The sequence below is a fragment of the Tursiops truncatus genome, chromosome 3, assembly GCF_011762595.2.
Source record: "Tursiops truncatus isolate mTurTru1 chromosome 3, mTurTru1.mat.Y, whole genome shotgun sequence".
Taxonomy (NCBI): domain Eukaryota; kingdom Metazoa; phylum Chordata; class Mammalia; order Artiodactyla; family Delphinidae; genus Tursiops; species Tursiops truncatus.
The window spans coordinates 129823987-129842271 of record NC_047036.1 but is presented as its reverse complement, the minus strand read 5'-3'; the positions used below and the strand labels follow the sequence as shown (position 1 = coordinate 129842271).

The 18285-nt window shown below is 49.1% G+C and overlaps 1 protein-coding gene across 6 annotated transcripts in view; it reads right to left on the bottom strand.

The window, feature by feature from the left end:
* The window catches only part of GALNT10 (polypeptide N-acetylgalactosaminyltransferase 10), a 237757-nt gene that overhangs the window by 43737 nt on the left and 175735 nt on the right, over nucleotides 1-18285 (bottom strand). For all 6 annotated transcript variants that reach the window (XR_004525933.2, XM_033853499.2, XM_033853502.2 and 3 more), the window contains 2 exons: nucleotides 8909-9094; nucleotides 4533-4716 (listed from right to left, as the gene is read on the bottom strand). Coding sequence is in view for 5 of the 6 variants with exons in the window: in XM_033853499.2 (XP_033709390.1) it covers nucleotides 4533-4716; nucleotides 8909-9094 (370 nt within the window). In the remaining variant the exon portion in view is untranslated. The remainder of the gene's footprint in view (nucleotides 1-4532; nucleotides 4717-8908; nucleotides 9095-18285) is intronic.

Here is an 18285-nt window from a genome sequence, read left to right as displayed (position 1 = left end):
CTCGGGGGCAGAGATGATCAAGCGGTGGGTGTGGCTTGCCCAAGTTCCCCACGGTGCCTCCCGTGGGGCCAGCACCTGGGAGGGGCCACCAGTGTTTTTTGTGCGAAAAGCTCTCTGAGTGGCTGTGGCCTTGTCTGACTCCCCTGGAAAACTCCAAACCCTCCAAGGAAAACCATTCTAGCAGCAACCTCCACGGCCCCTCCTGGCTTGGGGAACTGCACGCTCAGGGGAAGTGGACTGACTTGGAAAGAGGTGAGTTAACCCACACGCCTTGCGAGGCTTCCTGCAGTAGATGGGCCCTGAGAGCACAGGAGGGGACCCCTTTAGAAAGGACTCCCTTGATCACTGACCGAGGCCTTGAATCTGCCAGGCGCTGTACTGAGCTAAATTACTACCAAAATGAATTTACTCCTCACACTGACCTCATGAGCCCGGATCAGAAACGGGGAAATCCTCACTGCAACCTCAGCTCTCCCCAAACCTGTGGTGGGGTCTGGGGTGAAGATTTTAGCCCCGGAACCCTGTGCTGCTGAGTATGGGAGCCACTGGCCACATGCAGCTTACTGACACTTGCATTGTGGCCGGTCTGAACTGAGAGGTGCTGGCAGTGTGAGATACACACTGGATTGCCCAGACTTAACGTGAAGAGAAGAACAGAAAAGATCTCATTCATAATTTGAAAGCGTTGGTCACATGTTAAAATGAGAATATTCTAGATATACTGGGTTAAATGAAATACACTACTAAAATGAATTGTATCTGCTTCCCTTTACCTTTTTTTAACGTGGCTATGAGGACGTTCAGAAGTACATACGTGAGTCGCACGATACTTCTATAGGACAGTGCTGATTTAACCTCTTTGAGCTGGTTTCCCCATCTACACAGGGACGTAGAGCTACACCTGCTGGCTCACACTGCTAGTACAGTTTTGAAAGTAACCAGTACTATAGGAAAGTAAGGTGTTAGTAGTATCAACTTTCTTCTGTCTTATGAAGGTTGTAGGGTTTCCGGTTTTTCTGGCTGGAGCCGTGATGCTTGGAGGGCCAGAGAGTGCTTCTGGCTCGGTGCTCCAAGGTAAATCAAACCTAAGACTCTGCACAAAAGCATCAGCCTGGGTGGAAGCCAGCGGCAGGGGACGTGGTAGGATAGGTAGGCTATTAGGTGTAAGGCATTTTGGATGCTTGAGGCTTCACCTCCAGAGGGAAGCCTCTCCTCTAGGCTGGTCTGTTTTCTGCTGTGTTCAACAGTAATAGTAACAACAATTCTGAGCATCTAGTGTGTGCCACTCACCTCACCATCACCAGCTCTCACAAAGCCCTATTACTAGCCCTCTTTTCACATGGAGAAATTTGAAATTCAGAAATGCTATATGCTCTGCTCCAGGGCACGTAGTTAGTAAGTGGATGGGCTGCCACCAAAGCCTGTGTCTTTCAAATATCACGACACGGCTCTGTGCCTGCAGCGTGCCCACTTGCTGAGCACCACGGGGAGGTGTGCAGACAGTGACCAGGATTTCTCAGTGGCCTGTTCCTGGGGTTTTGTCTGAGTGCCACACAGAAGAGAGACTTCTGGAAGGAACTGGAGGGTACAAAGGATGGAGAGTCCCTCGGGAAGCATCTGGGCCAGTGGCTCTCAAACTTGGCCATATGTCAGCATCATCTGGGAACTGACGCCTGAATTCCCCACCCTGAGACTCCGGTGTAACTGGACTCAGGGGCAGCCTGGGTGGTTCTTCTTCTTTTTAAAAAATTTTTATTGGGGTACAGTTGATTTACAATGTTGTGTTAGTTTCAGGTGTACACCAAAGTGAATCCGTTATACTTCTTCTTATTCTTTGTTTTAAATAAACTCCCCAGGTGATGGCAACATACAGCCACGGTTGAGAGTCCCTGCTCTAGGGCTGGGCCAACCCCTTTAATATCCAGATGAGGAGACTGAGACTGCAGACAAAACTAGCTGGGCCTCTGCTTCTAACCGGCTGCACGACCTGCACCCACCCCTCCCGCATCCCGCAACGAGGAGACTGAATGGGCCAGGACCCACCATGACATACCTTTCAAATCTAGGGCCTATGAGTTGGCTTATGGCAAAGATTCAAACCATAAAAGGGGGTTCTGGTTACCCTACAAATTCCATTTTCTGGAGCAGCCTGCCTAACCTCAGCCTCTACTATGTGTCACCCTTGGGCAAGTGAACCACAGGATCCCCCGCAGTCAAGTGGAGAGAGTCCCACCAACACTCAAGGGCATGTTGTGAGAATCGAGCATGGTCATTTCAGCCGGAACTGCTTTGCCATGTCAGGCCAAGTGTTAGTGACTCCTGTTATTAGCATTCTTCTCCCGAGAATTCAGGACAACTGGGGGCTGACTCTGGGCCATACTGGGGTAGGACCTGGCTGCACGATGTGGTGTTGGCTAGACCATATCTGTGGCCTAAGAAGGGCTCTGATAGTAGTGTTTGACCACGTTTAGGATACAGGAGGTCAGGACCACAGCACAAACGTCTGGCCTGCTGAGGAAGCACGGGGGATCCACTCACACCCTCCACTCTCAGCTCATGCTACTCTCTTGCCCCGGTCACCTTCCATTTCCTCAAGCAAGCCCACCTCTTCCTACCTCTGAGCCTTCCCTGGGGCTCACAGCATTAGGGGCCCCCCAGAAACCCTGGGTGAACTGCGCCCATGAAGATGGCTGAGCTGCCAACAGCCCCTCTTTCTCAGATGGGGAGGGTGAGGCAGAGCGGCTGGACTTCACTGGGGCTAAGCCGTGGTTAGGCAGGGGTGGTAGACAGAATAATGGCCTCCCAAAGAAGCCAGTGTCCTAATTCCCGGGACCTGTGACTCTGCTGCCTTACACAGCAAAGGGCCTTTGCAAGGGTAACTAAGTGAAGGATCTTGAGATGGGGAGATTATCCTGGGTTACCTGGATAGGTCCAATGTAATCACAAGGGTCCTTATAAGTGAAGAAAGAGGCAGGGGGGTCAGAGTCAGAGAAGGAGACATGATGATGGAAGCAAGAGACTGGGAGAGGGAAGGGGGAGGGAGGTGCAGGGGGAGACAAGGAGAGGGAGGAGGGGAAGACTGGAAGATGTTACGTTGCTGGCTTTGAAGATGGAGGGAGCCATGAGGCAAAGAATGTGAGCAGCCTCTAGAAGCTGGATAAGGCAAGGAAATGGATCCCTTCCTGGGCACCGGGAGGAAACGCAGCACTGCCAACACTAAATCAGTCAGACCCTTTCAGACTTCTGACCTCCAGAACTTTAAGAGAATAAAGCTGTGTCGTTTTATTTTATTTATTGGCTGCGCCACGTGGCATCTTAGTTCCCCGCCCAGGGATTGAGCCCGCGCTCCCTGTGGAAGCACGCAGCTCCAACCCCTGGACCACCAGGGAAGTCCCTGTGTTGTTTTGTTTTGTTTTGTTTTTTGCGGTACACGAGCCTCTCACTGTTGTGGCCTCTCCCGTTGCGGAGCACAGGCTCCGGACGCGCAGGCTCAGCGGCCCAGCCGCTCCGCGGCACGAACCCGTGTCCCCTGCATCGGCAGGCAGACTCTCAACCACTGCGCCACCAGGGAAGCCCCCCTGTGTTGTTTTAATAAGCCAGTAAGCTTGTGGTAATTTATTACTGCAGCGACAATTAGGAAACTAATCAGGAAACCAATACAGCTGGAGAGGCTGGACTTTGGCTTTGTACCCAGAGGTCTTTCCACACCTCTGGCAGGAGAGCTGGAGTGGCTCACGTGACAGCTGCAGGGATGGCGAGCCCACTGTGGGAGGAAAGACCCTTCTGGAGCTTGGGGTACCAGAGGGGCGCTGGGCTCTGTTTCTGGCTTAGCCACTAGCCCACTGTGTCCCCAGGGAAGCCCCTCCCTGTCCTGGAGCCCGAGTCTCCTTATCTGCAAGGGGTTGGAGTCCGTTACCTGTAGGCTCCCGCTAGCTCTTCCATTCCAGGATGCTACAGGTCCGGTCCACACACCCGCACCCCACACTTCCACCGTGGGACAAGCTATTTCCCTGATACTTCCAAGAGGGTGTAACTGATGGATGGGAAAGTCGGCTCCAGAGGCAGCAGGCCTGCAAACAGGCCTGCAAGGCACTGAGCCTTTGCCGCTTCACAGCTGTGTGACCTGGACAGGCTGCTTAACCTCTTGGAGCCCTGGTGTCCCCATTTGGAAAACATGGACCATAATTTTTACTACATATCCTGTTGGAGGTTAAATAAGATCACCGTGTAGTGTGCTCGGAACTGCGCCTGGCACTTAGAAAGTATGCAGTAAATGGTGGTGACGATGACGATGATGATGATTACAAGTGGGTGCTGGGCTTGCCACCCCGGGCTGGCAGTCCTCGGGGTGGGCAAGGAAGAGGTGATCAGCTTGGTGGTCCGTGAGCCAAGGCTCTGTGACGAGCTGGGAGGGACTGTGCTTCTGCTGGGGACGTCTGCCCTGGCTCCCCTGCACTGGACTTTTGGGGTGTGTGTTGGGGAGGGCTCCCTGGGGTCAGCCACTGGGACCGGCCTGGGTCACTTGTACTTACTCAAATGGGTCGCTGGGGTCAGCTTTCTGCAGTTCTGGAGGGATCGGGATTCGCTTGTAGTACATCTCCCAGTCAAAGGCGCCCCGCATGGCATCCCCCGCCTGCGTCTCATACCGGAAGTCGTCGTGGTCAATCACATCGATCATTGGGCACACAATGGTCTTGCGGTTCCGAGCAATGCGGTCTGAAGGAGCCAAGAGATGCCCATTAAGGAGGCCGGATGGGAGAGCAGCTACATGCATGACCCTGCTCTGCAACTTATTCACATTTCTAACATGTTTCCTGGGTGATTTCTCTGAACACTCGAGTTTGAGAATCCGTGAGGAAGAAAGTGCACAAGCTTTAAGCAAGATGGACCAGGGCTCCCAGCCCATCCTGCCGTCCACGAGAGGGCCCTGGGCCAGCTACATGAATGACATCTCAGCCTCAGCATTCTCCTCTGTGAAACGGGGAGAAGAGGGTCTGGTTGCAGGAGTACTGGATACAGTAATGCTTGAAGGTGTTGAGCACAGGTGTCTGTCATGCTCAGCATTGCTATGGAAAGAGATCAACTTCCTTCTGGGAAGGTCCCTGTTCTGGCCCTCCCCATTCCGAGTCCTGAACTTGACCTGTGGCTCAGCAGCCAGCACTCCAGCACTTGCCCCTCATGGCAGACTGCCTGTCCCTGAAGCCCCCCAACACCTCGTAGCTGCCATCAGAGAACAAATGGTCCTTGCAAGAGAGTCCAGCTCATGTTTTCCAACAGTCAGAACTACTGAAGAGGGATCGGACTATCCCATGAGCTCCTCAGGACTGGAGGTGTGCAAGCAGGGCCTGGTGGACCTCTGCCCTGCAGGAATGCTGCAGGCAAGGTGACTCAAGATAGCAAATGGGGGTCTTAACCTAGATGGCTCTATGTCCCTTTCAAGCCAGGGAGAAGCTGATTGTATAAAATTCACTCTCTGCCCTTCAGTGCGCTTCCTGCCAAGAAGCCCTGACTACAGCCAGGAGGTGCCACTGATTGGGGCAGATGATCTGCCGTGAGGGGCAAGTGGGCTGTGCTTGGGCCAGGAGTCAAGTCCAAGTCTTGGAATGGGGAGCCTGGTAGGGCCAGGGTAGGCTGGCAGCTGCCTAGCGCCCAGGCTTCATCAAGCTATAGCAGATTTTTCTTCCAGGAGAGAAAGCAAAGAAAAGTTTTGCCATTTGCTAAACTGCAAGACACGATCCATAGGTGGGTCATGAAACTGTGTGTGTGTGTTTGTAGTGAAGCAAAAAAGAATGTCAGGGTGCATTCTAGGTGATGAGGGAAAGTGTAGTTTTGGGAAATATTTCAGTCATACTGCATCAGTGTGTACATTTGTGTACTGGATTGACATGTCTAATGTATTTCTGTGGCACATGGTCAAAAAACTGAGAAATGGTGCTTTTGATGCTGTGTCCCCGAGTGTAGATCTGGGGCCACCAGTGCCAGAAGCACCGAGGGTGTGTTAAAAAACCCCCCTAGGGCTTGGGGTGGAGCCTGGATCTGCCTTGTGGACATGTTCCCTAGGGATTAAGGAAGAAGAATCTTCCCAGGGAAAGATCTAGAAAAGGGCCACTCTTCCTGATAATTCATGGTCACATGAGGGATTTCCCTTCCAGAGAGGGTGTGTGCTGAGGACACAGTGCTCTGCTGGATGCTGGCTGATTGGGGGAGGTGTAAGGTCAAGGCGGTGGCATCAGAGGTAGCATTCCACGGTGCTGTACTCACTTGAAGACACAATGTCCAGGTGCAAACCCTGGTTTTGTCATCTATGAACAGTATAACCTTGGAAAAGGTTATCTGATGTCTCTGAGCCTCTGTTTCCTGGCCAACAAAATGGAGGAAGACAGCACCTATTTCCTGGGATCTCTGTGAAGGCCAAGTGGGACGATGGGGCCAAGATGCTTAGCCTAGCCTTGTGCACGTGACGAGCCCTCTGCTGACATTCTTTGTGCCCAGGATCGCTGAAAGCAGCTCAGAAGCAGGAGCTGGAAGGGTGAGTATCCCCCTCATTCTCTCTGCCCTTCAGTTTTCTCATTTGCAATATGTGGATAATAAGGCCTGCCCTGTCCGCTTTACCAGTCACATTCAAATGTGGGCTGTGATCAAAAAAAGATAAGGGACTAGCAGAGGCATGATGATGACGACGATGATGATGATGATAATGATGATGACAGTGATGATGGTGGTGATAGAGATGAAGAAAATGATGAACAACAGTGGCTTTCCTTTCAGGGGAGCTGAATCCCCTTCAGGCTCAGAAATGCCTACTCTCCAAAGCAGGCAGAGTGAACTGTGCATGTTCATGGTTTCAGAGACAAAAGCTGTGATGGGCTCGGTCAGCTGTTCATATTAGCAGGGATAGACTTTTACATCTACACCAGTGGTTCACATTTCTATTGGAAAAAGGGAAAAAGAAGAGGAAGAATGTTTCTTCCATGTATGGTTGCAGATTATGAAAATTACCCTCATATATTTCCATAGAAACAGAGTTAAGGCTGTTAACACAAGGCTTAAGGCTTGTTAACCGCAAGCTCAGCTTCGTGTTCTACCACTTCAGTCTCTTTATGAGTCACTGAATGACCCCCCAAAACGCGATGTTCCTTCAGGACTATAAATTAGATGATTTATTATTTTTTTAAATTAAAAACAAATATTTTATTTATTTGGCTGCATTGGGTCTTAGTTGCGGCACGCAGGATCTTTCCTCGCAGCGTGCAGGATCTTTTGTCATGGCATGTGGGCTTCTCTAGTTGCAGCACATGGGTTCAGTAGTTGTGGCACGTGGGCTCTCTAGTTGTGACATGTGGGCTTAGTTGCCCCATGGCAGGAGGGATCCTAGTTCCTGAACCAGGGATCAAACCCTCGTCCCCTGCATTGAAGGTGGATTCTTAACCACTGGACCACCAGGGAAGTCCCGATTAGGTGATTTACAGTGAAGCCTTTTCTCTTTTTTGTTCTCTTTCAGTCATGAGAGGCAGATGCAGGTCTCTTGGTTTAATTAGGTAAACAGTTTACCAGAAGATCTGGGTTATATCCTTTTCCTAACCCAGTGGGATCCTGGACCCTTGGGGTCAGAAGCATATCATCTGATATTAATTAGAGTTTCATGCTGATCTGTGTTAGGAAACAAACTTGCTGGGTTACCCCATTAAACCGTGTGGGTTTTGCTTTCTGTCCTCACTTCTGAATGGGGGCCTAACCAGTGCTCCCCGAAGTATAGTCCCTGAACCAGCAGCACTGGCACCACCTGGAGGCTGTTAGGAATGCAGCTTCTAAGGCCCTGCCCCAGACTTCCTGAACCAACCACTGTGGAGCAGGGCTCAGCACTCTGTGTGTTAACAAGTCTTCTAGATGATTCTGATACACACTCAAGTTTGCCCTAAACTCGAGTCCTCTTTGCTCCCTATGCTTTCTGTTACAGAGAGCATACCCATCCATTTTTGAGGTGTTCACTTTTCTCTCTGGATTGACAGATCTTCCCCAATCTGCCCCCATCTCTGTCCCTCACCTGACTCCCAGCCCCAGTAGGACATTTCCTCTTCAGCGTCTACCTGTCAGCGGCAGCTCAATGCCTTCCTCAAAGCTCAGAGCCTAGGGATTCAGACCTGGTTCTTCAACCCGCCCTGAGGCACCTCAGTGCCCAGCAGCCAGGCCTCGTGTCTCCCTTCTGTCCACAAGCCTATGTGGACGACTCCTAGGTCACGCTGCCCTCTGTCTGGAGCCCTTACCTGAGAGCTGTCAGAAACTCTCCAAAGAGGAAATGAATTTAGGGAGGCAGTGTGGAATCCTGAAAGAAGATATACTTTGGAACCAGAGAGATGGTGACTTTGACACTTATTGCCCAAGGGATCAAGTGAGTCACTCAAAATCTCTGAACTTCAGTCTCTTCTATTATAAAAAGGAGAGACTTTCGACCTGGCATGGTTTTGTGAGGGCTGAAGATAAAGCTTACAGCGTCCCCTGCTCACAGCAGCAGTGCAGTGAATGATAACTGTTCTAAGTTGGTATGATGGTGTTCCCTACAATTTGGCTCTTAGCAGTAGGCAGCCTTGGCTTGCTTTCCAATAACACCTGAAGTAACCTGGGAGAAGCAATCATGTCACTAGACACTAATGTGCTTTATGACTTTGGGCAAGTCACTTCCCCTCTCCGAGTCTCAGCTTCCTCCTCTGTAAAATGAAGGGACAGAACTTTTAAGGTTGCTCTGAGCACTCCTGAGGGCCTGATACCCTCATGGCACCTGGCATTGTGCTGGGTGCATCTCAAGCAGGCAAGGGAAGCCTTGTAGCATAGATGACTCCCTGCAGAAAGCAGGACTGGAGGCCAGTGGCTCACTCCAGGCCGCCTACCTCACCTTGCAAGCCTCCCTTACCAAGCAAGGGGGGGAGCCAGTTGACATTGGCTTCACAATGTGAGTCCAAGAATGTGATGACATCCCCAGTTGCTGCTGAGGCCCCCAGCATCCGGGTCCTTATCAGCCCTTCCCGTTTCTTGGTTCGGAGAATCCTCACGCTGGGGAAAAGGGCCATGTAGTCTTCAAGTGGCTTCTTCAGGTGCTCTGTGAGGGAGAGAGAAGAGGACAGATGGATAGATGGGTGAGTAATCATCCTTGTGACCCCTTCCTTACATGTGCACTGCCCTTTACAGTTTAGATAGAGCTTTCCAGTGCACTGTCTCATTGGACCTTTCAGATAGGGTCAAGAAGGGCAGGAATAACCGCCTGTGTGTTGCAAAGGGGGAAACTGAAGTTTAAAGAGGTCCAGTGTTAGTGCCAGACCTGGAACACAGAGAGACCTTCTGTACGAGGGCGTTAGCAGCTGTGGTTTATGTCTGGCTGGGACCCATTCCCTCATTTTCTAGCAACAGTACTCTGATTTTCTTTGGGAAACTGCCCCTCCCCTTCTCAGTCCTTCAGACTTGTGGGCTTGACTGCATCTCCAAGGGGGAGGAGCATGTGGCTTGGGCCTGACCAATCAGGGCATTCCATTTCCTTGGCCACAGCGATTGGTTCAGGGATGGACATGTGGCCTGAATTGGTCCAAACAATGAATCCTGAGAATTCTTTTTCAGAACTATTGAAAAATGAGGCCCTTTTTTCTTACTAGAGTTGCTAGGTTGGTTGGCCCTAAGTCTGGAGTTGCTTGTGACATCTTTAGCAAAATAAGGTGATGAGAGGTGGTGGGAAGATCTGCTGAGACTGAAGTCAACATGTAAAAAGAGAGTGAAAAGATGGAGACAGACATTATCCTGATAACATTTTGATTCTCCAGATCCCCCTGTGCCTGAAGCAGAGGGACTCGCAGACGTTCTTATTACACATAACAACCAATTCCTCTTTTTGCTTATTCTAATGTAGGCTGGCTTCTGGCCCATGCCTGGAAAAGCTGTTATAAATAAATCTCAAAGACAGTCTCTTTCTACTAAAAGTGCCAGCCTTAACGTTAGTGTCTCTTGATTTTAATCAGGGTTACGGCCCTTTATGAAAACTCTAGTACGGCTACAAAAAAAACCCTATAGTTTATATCCTACTTAATGGTGAAATATTGAATGTTTTTCTCCTAAGAGCAGGAGAAAGGCTGTCCACTTTCTCTCCACTTTAGTACTGTTCTAGAATTCCTAGCCAGTGCAACTGGTAAGACAAGGAAATAAAAGGCATAAAGATTGGAAAGAAAAAGGTAGCGGTATTTTTTTTTTTTGCGGTACGCGGGCCTCTCACTGTTGTGGCCTCTCCCGTTGTGGAGCACAGGCTCCGGACGCGCAGGCTCAGCGGCCATGGCTCACGGGCCCAGCCGCTCCGCGGCATGTGGGATCTTCCCGGACCGGGGCACAAACCCGTGTCCCCTCCATCGGCAGGCGGACTCTCAACCACTGGGCCACCCCCTGTAGCAGCATTTTTAATTGTAGATGACATGATTGTTTACACAGAAAATCTTAAGAAATCTACAAAGAAACTAGAACAGGAAAACTTTGCAAGATTTCAGGATACAGATCAGCATTTAAAAATCAACTGTATTTCTATAGACTAGCAAATAAGAAAGCTATTTGAAAATGCAATTAAAATGGTAAAAATACCATTTACAATTTAACAAAGTGAGTACAAAATGTATACTGAAAACTACAAAACACTGTTGAAAGAAATGAACAACCAAAATAAACGGTAAGATAGTCCATGTTCATGGATCAGATGACTTAATGTTGTTGAGATGGCAATACCTCCTACATTGATATACAGATTCAATGTGATCAAAAAATCACAGATGGCTTCTTTGCAGAAATTGACAATTGACAAGCTGATCCTCAACTTTATGGAAATGCAAAGGATCAAGGAATCCAGGACAGCTAAAAAATGCTTTTCTGTTTTTGCTTCTCTCTGAAATATTTGGGTTCTTTTTTTTACTTACTTAATTTATTTATGGCTGCATTGGGTCTTTGTTGCTGCGCGTGGGCTTTCTCTAGTTGCAGCGAGTGGGGGCCGCTCTTCATGTGGTGTGCGGGCTTCTCGCTGCAGTGGCTTCTCTTGTTGCAGAGCACAGGCTCTAGGCGCACAGGCTTCAGTAGTTGTGGCACATGGGCTTAGTTGCTCAGAGGCATGTGGGATCTTCCCGGACTGGGGATCGAACCCGTGTCCCTGCACTGGCAGGCAGATTCTTAACCACTGTGCCACCAAGGAAGTCCCTAAAAACTGTTTTGATTACTTATACATGAACGTTCATAGGAACAGTATTCACAATAGCCAAATGGTGAGAATAACCCAAATTTCCATCACCTCATAAATAGATAAACAAAGATGGAATATATCCATACAATGGGATATTACTCAGCCAAAAAAGAAATGAAGTACTGATACATGCCACAATGTGGATGAACCTAGAAGTCATCATATTAAGTAAAGGAGGCCAGACACAAAAGGTCACATATTATATCATTCCATGTGTATGAAATTCCAGAGCAGGTAAATCCAGAGACAGAAAGCAGATCAGCGATTACCATGAACTGGGGTGGAGGGGAATAGGGAGTGAGTACTTAATAAGTACGGGGTTTCCTTTTGGGGTGGTAAAAATATTTTGAAACTAGATAGAGGTGATGGTTGCACAACGTTATGAAGGTACTAAATGCCAATGAATCGTACACTTTAACATCGTATCGTATATTTTAACATGGTTAACTTTATGTTTTGTGAGTTTTACCTCAATTTAAAAAAATGGGTAAAGGACATGAATAGGCACTTCTTGAAAGAAGATATACGAATGGCCAATAAACCCATGAAAAGATGCTCAACATCATTAGTCACCAGGGAAATATAAATCAAAATCATAACGCGATACTACTTCACATTCACTAGGAGGGCTATAATGAAAAAGTAAGATAATAAGTGTTGACAAGGATGTGGAGAAATGAGAATTCTCATACACTGTTGGTGGGAATGTAAAATGGTGCAGCCACTTTGGAAGACAGTCTGGCAGTTCCATAAATAGTTGAACGCAGTTACCATACAATCCAGCAATTCTACTCCTAGGTGTATATCCAAGAGAAATGAAAATATACGTCCACATGAAAACATGTACACTCACGTTCATAGCAGCAATTTTCATAATATCCCCAAATTGAAAATCAAATCATCCAAATACACATCAACAGATGAATGGATAAATAAAATGCAGTATATCCATACAGTGGAAATACTATTCAGCAATGAAAAAGAATGAGCTTTTGCAATAATATGAATGAGCCTGCTGGGTTAAAGGATTCAGACAGTTCTGCTCTGAATTCACTCCATCAGGAGTTAGAGCTGGAAGGGCCCTCCTAATTCAGGGGCTGTGGCTGAATCACCTGGTGAGCTGGCTGCAGATACAGCTGCTTGGGCATCCTCTCAGGCGACTGTGATTTGGTAAATTGAAGGAAGCATCAGCATCTTTGGTTTTACTTGACCCACAGGTAATTCTGATGTACAGCTAGGCCTGGAAAGCACTGGAGTAGTTCAGTCTCTTCATTTTATAGACAGAAAGCTCAAGTCCAGAGAAGGGAAGGTACAACAATTAACAGTAGAGCCAGGGCCCCTTGACTGCTTGATCCAGAACCCACTGAACCTTTTATTTTTCTAACCCGTATGGAAATGAACCATTTTCACTGGTAAGGCAGATTATGACTTGCAAAGGAGCTTCACATATTTTATCTCCCTTGATTCATAAAATCATACTCTGCATTACAGTTCTCCCCATTTGACAGATGAGAAAACTGATGCTCAAAGAAGCTAAGAAACTTGCCCAAGGTCATACAGCCAGTATGTTGCTGGGTTCTCTGTAGAAACATGAGGCTTTCCCCTCTCTAGCTGTGTTTTCCCTATCTCTCATAATCATATACCACTGGCACGATTTTTGCCACTTCTGCCTACCTCACTACAATTTACTTAAGATTTTCTTTTTTTTTTTTTTTTTGCGGTACGCGGGCCTCTCACTGTTGTGGCCTCTCCCGTTGCGGAGCACAGGCTCCGGACGCGCAGGCTCAGCGGCCATGGCTCACGGGCCCAGCCACTCGGCGGCATGTGGGATCTTCCCGGACCGGGGCACGAACCCGTGTCCCCTGCATCGGCAGGCGGACTCTCAACCACTGCGCCACCAGGGAAGCCCAAGATTTTCTTTTTTAAATCAACTCACTTAAAAAATATATTTATTTATTTATTTTGGCTGCACTGGGTCTTAGTTGTGGCATGAGGGATCTTTAGTTGTGGCATGTGGACTCTTAGTTGCAGCATGCATGTAGGATCTAGTTCCCCAACCTGGGATTGAACCGGGCCCCCTGCATTGGAGTGTGGAGTCTTACCCACTGGACCACCAGGCAAGTCCCAGCTCACTTTTTTTCAATTAAAAATTTATTTTAAAAGGAAGCGTTAAAAACTATAAATGGAAAATCGGTACCATTTGTGATAAAGAGCTAATAAATGAAAAAACCCAAACAAATAAGAATAAAGCGACGTTACTAGATTTTAGCCAGATCTTCCTGCCTCCCTCTTTGTCAAGAAGGGAGATATGGGCAACCAGCCGAGACTTTCCATCTGAGGTAATCAGAGGAAATGAAAGAGAGCTGAAAAGAGGAAGCATTCTCTCCCCATGAGTCAATGTTACTTAATGCAAAGTCTCTGGGCCACCTGAGATCATCTTAGGTACCGCTTAATCACTTTTGTGTTGGTGCACTTGGGGAAGCACTGCTCCAGACACTTGATTTAAAGTCTCCAGAAACTTAAAGAGTGGAGATGAGGTGTGTTTTGTGTTGTGTTGGCTGGCACCTTGCAAGTCGGAGCAATTAAAAGATATACAGAGGAAAGATTAACTCCATATACAACCTGAGGCTGGAAGGCTGAAAAATACTCCAGGTCGCCTCTTGCTTGCTTGCAAAGATTAATACGGCTTCTCCGGCCCTTTCCCACTTCTCTTTGGAACAGTGGCTCTGTAGAGAGCAGAAATTAATTTGCCCTAATTGAAGGACTAAATCTTTCCAAAATAGACTTTCTTGGGCAGTGAGACAAGATAGCAAGAGGCATGATCACGCTCCAGATAGGCTGCTGTTCGGGCAGGAACACTATCTTTAAAGAAAAGAAAAAAAAAATCCGCAGTCATTGTCTTGTGACCAGCGCTTCTTCTTGGCTGGGTTCAACTGGTAGGTCATTAACACGAGGATGAGATAATCTCCTATACCACACCACTACTCCCAACAGAGGGAGATATATGCCCCTGTCCGGCTCTAATCATTGAGGGCCCTGCTCGGGCAGAGCCCCGTCGCTAAATCACCCCAAACGCAGATGGCCGCAGTCATTACAGATGGACCAATTAAGGCCTTTTGACAGCCTGTGGCAAAGTCGGCGCAATTATTTAGGGGCAATTATGCTCCTCCTGTCCTTATTAGAAAGAACATTTACACAAAACCAAGACTGTTGCCTTATTTTACCACGCTGTCTTCTCGGATGAGGACAGTCCGTAAAGTCATAGAGTTTTAGAGCTGGAAGGGGCTTTAGAGGAAGATGATGATGGTTCTGATCATGACAATGACAGGGAACAATTCCTGAGGCCCTGCTCACACACGGAGCTCTCTACTGTATACACATAATCTCTGTTGCCTACACCACCACTACAAATGGGGTACTATGGCCCCCTTTTATACAAAAAGACACCATGAGGCTCAGAGCAGGTGGTGTCACCTGCCCAAGGAGCACAGTTCATAAATGATGGAGCCAAGGTCTAAAACCCATCCCTGCCTGACTGTAAGAGAGCACCAAACCCCATCTCTGCCTCACTTCCGTCAGACCCTCCATTCTACCCAGAGAGGGACGGCTAGGACCAGAAGTTAAATGTCTTGCCCAGAATCATACAGTGAGTCTGTGGCTCGGCGTTTTCCACGCCGGGACTTCCCCCCACCTTCATAAGCCCTAGGGCAGGGATGGCAAACAGGCTTCATGGAAGTGCCTGTGCTCACAGGTGTGTCATGGATAGCTAAAGCAATGTTAAGAAAGACTCTGAGGCTATAACCTGGCTCAGCGTGAAAATGCCAGGGCTGAGACATGTCTGCCCTGAAGCAGCAGGAAGGCAACTGTCCTAATGCCGCAGACGCATCATTCCCATTGCAGGGGTTGCTCTGACGGCACAGCAATACAGAATTGCTCTCGCCCTGATTATCCCTAATCTCAAGAGGAGCCAGAGCCATCCAATGGGGGCGGTGAGGCTGATCCTGAAGGGGAGCTCCCATCAGGGTAAGGCTCTACGCAGGTGTTCAAAGAGCACGTACCAGAGTGCTCACAGGTGGATTCTGGGTGCCCTGCCCACACTCCTTCAGCATTTTGTTCTCTGCCTGCCTGCCTCCCACCCGCCAGCACCTGCCGCTGCCTGGGGCTCGGCATCCACGTGGTAGACCTCGACTGAGGGCCGCCGTGTGTGTGCACAACCGCCCCGGCTCCCTCGCCCCTCAGGCGGGATAACCCCAAGCACGTGCTCTGTGCTGGCTCCCAGTGGGGTCACCGTGGCTGCCTGCCGTGGTGCCCGGCATAGGCACCCTTCCTGGGTGTCTCCCCTTCCTCTTCTCACTTCCCCACTCTCTTGCTTCTGTTTCCTGAAATCTCTTCTCAGACTAACTCCTTGCACTCAAATCCTGCCTCAGGATCTGCTTCAGGAAACCCAAACCGAGACAGTGTCCGAGTGGCAGTCATGGGTTAGAGGATCTGCAAGGCTGAGGGTGTGATCCCTTGAAGGTGATGACTTTGGATGATGTTTGGAACCGTTATTTCTGTAAATAACGGTCACCATGTGTTTAGTACGCTCCCTCCCAGGCATGAATCCAAGCGCCCAACATGCATTTATGCATCGCATCTTCACAAACACTCCACGAGGCAGGTTGGTATCCCTTTTTTACTAATGAGGAAACTGGGGCACTGAGAGGATTAATAACTTTGCCCAGGTCTACACAGTAAGTGGCAGGTCTTGGATTTAAACTCAGGCAATCTGGCTCCAGAGTCTGTAGGCTTCTTTGTTAAACTTCTTTAAAAAAAAATTAAGAATCATTTCACACATATTTTTTAAAAAGTAGAATAGAATAACGAAGCCCCAAGGATCCATCACTCAGCTTTGGGAACTGTCACTGCTGGTCTCTCCCGTTTCATCCCCGCCCCTGCCCACTGGATGGTATTGGCGCTGATGGACTTTGTGCCTGTAACCATCGTGCCATTAGAGGGGAGAAGCCTGGGGGGTTAACATGGAAGGATATGACAGCTTCCTCTGGACTAGCTGTCCCTCTCCTAGGAACACGCCCAGTGAGTTATCCCAATGTTGGGCACCCAGTATCTTCTCAGGAAATTCTTGCTGATTATCTCATTGGACTCCCCACAATCACCAATTCTGGGCAGGTATCATCAGTTCTGGTGTTACTGGAGAGGAAACAGAGGCTCAGGAAAGGGAAGGCCTTGCCCTAAGTCTCTCAGCTACTGAGGTATGAGTGAGGACCAGAACCCAAGGCCTGTGCTTCCTTGGTCCTCCTTGTATACCCCACCTGAAAATGCACATACTTCCCCGGGAACTGCAGCCTCCCTGGTTCCTGTGTTTAATGGAGTCTTTCCCTCCTGTCTGCTCTGAAGGGCACTTAGGACTCGGAGGATGGTTCTCCCTGGTGGGCTGTGCACCAGGAGTTGCACTCAGAGGAGTTGCTGAGAGTTGAACTGTGTCCTCCCCAAAAGGTATGCTGAAGTCCTAGTACCTAGGAATGTGGTCTTACTTGGAAATAGCATCTTTACAGCTGTAATCAAGTTGAGATGAGGTCATACTGATTTAGGGTGGGCCCTAATCCAATGGCTGGTATTCTTTATAAGAAGAAGAAATTTGGACGCACAAGGAGAAGCCACTGACCACAGAGGCAGAGACTGGAGTGATGCTCTACACGCCAAGAAACACCAAGCATTGCTAGGGAGAGGCGACGAGGGATCCTTTCCTAGAACCTGCAGAGAGAGCATGGCCCTGCCGACACCCTGATCTCAGACTTCTAGGCTCCAGGACTGTGAGGGATTAAACTTCTGTTGTTTTAATCCATTGGTTTGTGGTGCCTCATTGCAGCAGCCTGAGGACACTGAGACAGAAGAGAGGTTCTCATACACTGGCATTGAAACAGTGACACAGCAAGAACATGGCCCCGGTTCTGGTCACTGCTGTCTCTTGTCTGGACCACTGTGGTCTGTGGCCAACCAAAAGAGCCATGACTGCTGTCCCCGCATCCACTCTGTCTCTCTTCAGTCTGCACGCAGCAGTCCAGGGGGCCTCTTGGAAGAGAAGAGGACTGCACCGTGGCACCCTTCCATTCTCTTGCTAAAAAGCTTTCCACGGTTTCCGTGGCTCTTGGAAGAAGGTCCAAAATCCTCCCCAAGGATGACAAGCTGTGTATAGTCGGTCCTGCACCCTCTTCAGCCTCATCTTGCCCTTCCCTTCCTTCCTGCCCACCCCATGTCATCTTCTTTCAGGCGTCCAAAGGCCCCATGACGACCCACCCCTTCTGCCTCAGCGTCTGTATCCAAGCCAGCCCTTCTATCTGGACTGCTGAGGTCTAAGCCTCTTCACATATCCCCCCAGTTAACTCCTGCTCAGCCTTCAGATCTTGGTTCACACCTCCGACTCCTCACTAAAGCCTTTCCTGACCTCCCAGACCACAGCAGGTCCCTAGGGCAGATGGCCACAGAAGCCCTGGACCTTGCCCTTCATGCCGCTCAGCTTGGATCACGGTTCCATACCCATGAACTGACTCAGTTTGCTTCCCTCCACTCTAGGCTGTAGGAGGGAGAGCTCTGTAACTGCTCTGCTTGCCAGTGTAGCCTTCGTGCCTAGTGGGGGGCCAGAGGCGTCTGCAAATCCCCGCTGAATCCACACGCCTTCCTCCTCCATCGTTTGATTTGATTTGATTTGATGTGATTTCCCTGTGAAGGAAGCAGGTCACGGCTCATCATCCTCACTGCAAGATGAGAGAAGTCAAGTTCAGAAGACGTTTCTGGTCCAAGGTTACACAGCCAGCCAGGTAAGTGGTGAAGACAGGACTCAAATCCAGTTCAGTCTGTTCAAGAATCTCTGCTCTACTGCTGTGTGTAATCAAATTAATTCCCAAGTAGAGTCCAGAGTCTGAGCCTTGCACAGACTCCTGCTGAGGGGCACCAAAAATAAAGGAGCTCTGTGTGTCGCCAGAGCTGGCAGGACACCAAACATATGGGAGAGGGCCCCGTGGATGGGACCC